General features: G+C 56.7%; 1 protein-coding gene across 1 annotated transcript; it reads right to left on the bottom strand.

Moving 5' to 3' along the window:
* Positions 1-1,777: 1,777 nt before the first annotated feature.
* On the bottom strand, positions 1,778-3,718 carry TMEM121B (transmembrane protein 121B). Its single transcript, XM_049783398.1, has one exon. It carries the CDS (start codon positions 3,716-3,718, stop codon positions 2,000-2,002), a length of 1,719 nt encoding a protein of 572 aa, XP_049639355.1. The 3' UTR covers positions 1,778-1,999.
* Positions 3,719-6,362: the final 2,644 nt, after the last annotated feature.

Below are 6,362 nucleotides of genomic sequence, written 5' to 3'. Positions count from 1 at the left end.
TCAAGGAGTAGAGGAAAGTATTATTTACTGGCCTTGCTCCTGACAGCAAGTACCTGACCAAATCCCTAAGAACTCTTACCTCAAAAGATCCAAGAGTGATGGCCCACATTAAGATCAGATATGGGGGGTGGGCCCGGAGAGATAGCACAGCGGCGTTTGCCTTGCAAGCAGCCGATCAGGACCAAAGGTGGTTGGTTCGAATCCCGGTGTCCCATATGGTCCCCCGTGCCTGCCAGGAGCTACTTCTGAGCAGACAGCCAGGAGTAATCCCTGAGCACCGCCGGGTGTGACCCAAAAACCAAAAAAAAAAAAAAAAAAAAAAAAGATCAGATATGGGGGGCCCGGAGAAATAGCACAGCGGCATTTGCCTTGCAAGCAGCCGATTCAGGACCTAAGGTGGTTGGCTTGAATCCCGGTGTCCCATATGGTCCCCCATGCCTGCCAGGAGCTATTTCTGAGCAGACAGCCAGGAGTAACCCCTGAGCAATGCCAGGTGTGGCCCAAAAACCAAAAACCAAAAAAAAAAAAAAAAAAAAAAAAAAGATTAGACATGGGGGGGGCCGGAGAGATAGCATGGAGGTAAGGCGTTTGCCTTTCATGCAGAAGGTCATCGGTTCGAATCCTGGCATCCCATATGGTCCCCCGTGCCTGCCAGGAGCAATTTCTGAGCCTGGAGCCAGGAATAACCCCTGAGCACTGCCGGGTGTGACCCAAAAACCACAAAAAAAAAAAAAATCAGATAGATCAGACATAAGTAGCCTATTAGAGTTCTTTGTCACCCTCCTCAACAAGAGAACCACCAGGGAGAAAGGTGGGGTGGAACAGAAGTGCCCACCTAATACAGAGAGCTCACCTCTCCTAGAGATGCTCTTATTCAAAGAGGAGGAAAAATTCCCCTACTCCAGAGACAGGATGGATCTCTTTGGGGGAATTTTCTACTCTTGAAAGGTTCACCAATCCAAGAACCACATCATAGCTGTTCTATGATCCAGCCAGCACTGAACTTCGGAAGGACAGAGTTTTGGGTGCAATAATGGGAACAAAGGAGGGAAGGCTGATGGCTAATGCTTCACAGACCCTGTATAAATACTGGCACCAACCCCCAGGTGGATTCAGGGGTCATGTTAAATCAGCTTCTGAGAATTTTGTTTTTGCTTTTTGTAAGTAGCTTCAGTGCCTAATGCAATAAAAGTTTGAAAGCACAGAGGTAGAAATGCTCACTCACCCAAGAAAGGGTACAGTGTGATCCTTAGGATAGGAGCCTTCTCTAAACTGAGAAGAAGCGCCGAACAGAGAAAAATTCTAGGCAAGCTTCTCCCTCGGAAGAGAATAAGTGGGCTGCTTCCAAGAATCCAGCTTTCTGGAATTCGTGGCCACATATTCAGGTAGAAATGAGGATAGCGGTGGTATGTGTGGCATTGAAAGCAGAGCCTCCCACTCTCCTACTGATTACAAGGGGTCACAGAATGGATAGAAGAGATCAATGCTAAGCACACACAAACACACATGGAGACTTTGCAGTTACCATCTGGAAGAAATTCAATATACACATCAAGGAAACTGGATTCTGGGTTCATTTTAAGACTTGGGGAAAGGCCATTAGTTACAGCCTAGAAGCTGTGACTTTCAATAAAGAAGGAAGACTCAAGACCCAAACCCTCTGCAGAGTAGCCTCTTCCATCATTCTCCTGCAGTAGACTGGAATCCGAATAGGGTTGGGAAATCCAGGATGTATCCAGACTCTTAGAGGCTAGGATTAGGGAGCTCATGGAAAATAGAGAGAACAAGTAGACCTTCCTCCTTCATCATTACTCGCTGCTCCTGCATTTGGCAGTCCCAGGAAGAGATGCTGAAAGGATGCCTGGCCCCTCGGCCTGGTGAGCAGTCACCTCTTCCAAACAGAAACTGGGCAGATCTGGTGGCAAACCCTCTCTTGGAGGACAAGAGAGCCGTGCGAGCTCATCACCAAACTGAGACCGTCTCGTCTCCCTTATCCTACTCAGTTTTGGGGGGCCACTGCCAGGGTGTTGACATAGCCATGGGCCCTGCCCTCGTTCTCTGCGATGCAGTGGCCCAGCTGGGAGCCTCCTGGAGGCAGTGGAGGTGGCGGCGGCGGCGGCGGCGGGGGCGCAGAAGGTGGAACTCCATACCCGCCTCTGGCCGGGTTGGGCCAAGTCCGGCTCCCCGGGTACCAACAGCCCTCCAGGGCCTCCAGCCCCCGGCATCCGAGAAAGAAGAGGTTCTTGAGCATGAAAATGGAGAGCGGCTGCTGGTAGCTCACCAGCAGCAGGCCGCGCAAGGCCAGCAAGGGCACGTCCACCAGACAGCCGCCCAGCAGGCGCAGCAGGCGGTGGCAGTGGCCCGGCACGGAGGCGGCGGCCGGGCGCCACGACGGCGAGGCGTTGAGCTCGTAGAGCCAGAGCACCGGCGAGGCCAGGGTGAGGAAGTAGACGGCGATGAGCAGGTAGCGCAGGTGGGCGGGCAGCGGCACGCGGCCGTCGAGCATGAGCTCCACCAGCGTGAAGCTGTCGAGCAGGTCCAGGCAGGTGCCCAGGAAGCAGCCGGCGGCGCGGTGCTGCTGCGGCTGCAGGAGCAGGGGCCCCGCCGTGCCCGCCGAGGCGCCCGCCTCGCTGATGGCGCGCACCAGGCTGTAGAGCAGCGGCACCGACAGCGCCAGCGTGAGGCGGAAGCCCATGGTGCCGAAGGGCGCGCGCAGCTCGATGAGGTCCAGGATGGAGGTGCCCAGGATGAGCACCACCTTGGGCGTGAAGGCGATGGAGTAGATCAGCCAGGCCAGGTAGGCGAAGGCGAACTCGCCCGCCGGCGCGGCTGGGGGGCCGCCCGCGGCGCCCCCGCTGCGGCCGCGCGTCTTGGCCCCGGCCGCGGCCCCGGAGGCCGCGGAGACGGGCGGGTGCAGCGGGGGCGCGGCGTGGTGGAGGTGCGGGTGCGCGTGCGGGTGCAGGCTCGGGGGCTGCGCGCCCCGACGGCCCCGGCTGTGCTTGGCGAAGAAGATGGCCCAGCCCACCACCACCACCAGGTCGGTGGCGATCCAGGAGCTCCAGTACAGGTCGGTGACGGCGATGAGGTAGAGGTCCAGCAGCCCGCCCTGCGCCAGCAGCAGCACCACGGACAGCGCCTGGTACCCCCAGCGGCAGCCCGGGCGCGGGGCGCAGCCGCGGCGGCGGCCCCGGGGCGCCGGCCGGGCCAGCGGCGCGCAGCAGCAGCAGCACGCGCGGCTCGAGGCGCCCCCGGCCCCGCTCGGGCCCCCCGCCGAGCGGCCCCCGGCGCCCCCGACGGGCCCCGCGCCCGCGCCCACGTCCCCCGCGGTCATGCTGCCCGAGGAGGTGGGCGTGCAGGAGGCGGCGGCGGCCCCCGAGGAGGAGGAGGAGGAGAGCGCGGCGGACGCGGGGTCGGAGGCGGGGGCGCCCCCGGGAGCGCGGGCGGCGGGGACCAGCGGCCGGCTGATGCTGATGCTGTCGTCGTCGTCCTCGCGCTCGGCGCCCGTGCTGCTGCCGGGCGAGCCGCCGCCCCGGCCGCCGCCGCCCCCGCGGCTGGTGCTGGTGCTGGTGCCGGTGCCGCTGTCGCCCGAGCCCCGCCGGCCGCGGGGGGCCCCCCGCAGGAAGAGCGGCTGCAGCCGGGCGGCGGAGGCGGCGGGCGGCGGCGCGAAGGGGCCGGCCGACGACGACAGCGCGCGGGGGTGGCCGAACGCGGGGCGCATTGTCCGCCGAGAGCTGCCTGGCTGGCTGGCTGGCTGCCTCCCGCCGAGCCGGGGCGCCCCGAGCGGGCGGGCGAGGCGGCCGAGGGGCGCTAGGGCGCCGCAGCCTCCTCGGCCGCCGGGACCCGCACCCGGACCCGCACCCGCTTCGGACACCCGCGAGATCCGGGCGAGCCCGGCCCGGGGTGCGGGGAGCGGGCAGCGGGGAGGCGAGAATCCGAACCCGCCGTGCGCGCGGGCGCGGCAAGGGTGGGGTCCGGGCGGGGTAGGGGGGCGGGGAGCGAGCCCAGCCGGGGAGGAATGGGGAAGAATGGGGCGCTGGCGGCGGGGAAACCAGGACTGGATTTAAATGGGAGAGGAGGAGGAGGAGGAGGAGGAGGAGGAGGAGGAGGAGGAGGAGGAGGAGGAGGAGGAGGAGGAGGAGGAGGAGGAGGAGGAGGTGCCAGGGAAAGAGAAAGCCTGGCTCGCTGGATCCTCTGCAGGGGTGCAGAGTATGCCAAGGCCCCCCGAGTTGGAGTGGGGAGTCCTGTGGGCAAGGAGGATAAAGAAATAGCTCTGGAAAGGCGGGGGATTGCAGAAATAAGGGTTTGAGGTCCTACGGGGGTCCTAAAGTTGCTCGAGGTCCAGGCCTCAGACCTGTGCCCTTGGTCAGAATCGCTGCTCCTACAGCACAGAGTCCTAAATGCTGCTATAGGCCTCTTCTTGAGGAGTGGGAGGCCAGCCCCACTGAGAAGCCCAGGAACAGGAACCCCGGAACCCCGTGCTTGTGTTCTGCATGAGAGTCAGTTAACGGAGGTGATTTCCTGAGCGCAAGTGCATGGAAGAGAGAATAAGGGAAAGGGCGGTTTGGGTGGCAAAACCTGTTGTTCTAGGTTTTTGTTTTTTGTTTGTTTGTTTTGTTTTTTATTTTTGTTTTTAAGATTAACGGGAATTTGTGAAATACATTCTTTGAAAAAGACGTGTTTGTTTGTTTGGGGGCCAACCCCAACAATGCTCAGATATCCTCTGGGTACCATGTGGGATGTGAAAAATCGAAATCAAGTTGGTAGGCCACATTCAAGGCAAGGGCCCAAGTAGGGGACTACTATTGCTCCGGCCCTCGCGTATTCTAGGGTTTTAAATGGGAACTGAAATAGAAGGCAGCTGTATGTAGCAATGCAGAAAATCAAAGAACATTTACATTATGGGTACCCTGATAAAAACAAAAGAAGGTGATGACATGGGGCAGGAGCGGTAGCACAGCGGGAGAGTGTTTGCCTCGATGTGGCTGACCCAGGATGGATCCGGTCAGATCCCCAGCATCCCATATGGTCCCCCAAGCCAGGAGCGATTTCTGAGCGCAGAGCCAGGAGTAACCCCTGAACGCCACCGGGTGTGGCCCCAAAATAACAAAATAAATAAATGAATAAAAAATAAAAGAAGGTGACAACAGACTGGAAGAACAACGAACAAAAGTGACCTACACCACGAAGTCCTGACACCTGGTGCACTTGGTCCGATTGATTGGGCATTTTGCAGCAAAACAGAAATTAGCAGAAGTTTAGGAGAAAACAAACAACCAGAGCAGTTGGAACTCAAAACACCAGCCCTGACTGAGGCTTGTATATAATGCAGGTCTCCTAACACACACACACACACACACACACACACACACACACACACACACACACACACACACACACCCCTGTCAGGCTTCTGCACAACCACCTACCTACTTAGAAGCAACTCTAGGGATGGGACGGATGCTCACACCTTGTACCTTCCTTTATCTGCCAACAGATGAAAAGAGACCTGGACAATGAATGCTCTTTAGTGGTGGGTGTGGTGCAACAACATATAACAAAAGCATAAGCATCAGCGTTATGTCAACTAACTTACCTTAATTAAAACAAACTTGGGGCTGGAGAAATACTACTGCAATTAAGATAGGTGCCCTGTACATAGCTGACCCTGGTTAGATCTCTGGCGTCCAATATGGTCCTGGGAGCACCACCAGGAGTGATTTCTGAGTGCAGAGACAGGAGTAACCCCTGAACATTGCTAAGTGTGGCCCCACATTCAAGACAAAACAGGATGGAGATGGACTGCACATGGGAATACATATTTCTAATTATAATAAAAATTAATTTATTTCTGTCCCAGAGAAATAGTACAACCAGCAGGGTACTTGCCTTTGCATGTGGCCTACCCTATTCAATCTTCCTCACCCTCCTCCTTACTAAGGTAAGCACAGAGCACAGTAGAGTGTGGCCCCCAAACAAACAATAAAAGAATTTCTTTCTAGAATTTAGACCTTAACAGATGTTTCAGACCAGATCCTATTCAGAACTCAGATTTTTTTCTTGATAATTAGCTTGGTTTTGGGACTACTGTAACAGGTTGATTTAGGTACCCTAAGAATTCATTTAATAGTGCCCCCAAACTCCAATATTTCAGAATGTATATTTTTATAAAAACAGGGTCATTCAGAGACAGTTGGTTAGGAGGTTCTATATGGAATAAAATAGGCTTCTCATTTAATCAGGCTGATGCTGTTATAAAACAAGAAATTGTGGACATAGAAACAGGCCATGTACAGACACAGAAAGAGAAACCTGGCACAACTTCTCTCAAATCTGTTCTGGACTTTAGCTTCCAGAACTGTGAG

This window comes from Suncus etruscus, chromosome 11, assembly GCF_024139225.1.
Source record: "Suncus etruscus isolate mSunEtr1 chromosome 11, mSunEtr1.pri.cur, whole genome shotgun sequence".
Classification (NCBI taxonomy): Eukaryota; Metazoa; Chordata; class Mammalia; order Eulipotyphla; family Soricidae; genus Suncus; species Suncus etruscus.
This window is presented reverse-complemented; position numbering and strand designations above follow the sequence as displayed.

What these genes read in the sequence shown, in the direction of transcription:
- TMEM121B (XM_049783398.1), bottom strand. Translation starts at nt 3,718, where the DNA reads ATGCGCCCCGCGTTCGGCCACCCCCGCGCGCTGTCGTCGTCGGCCGGC.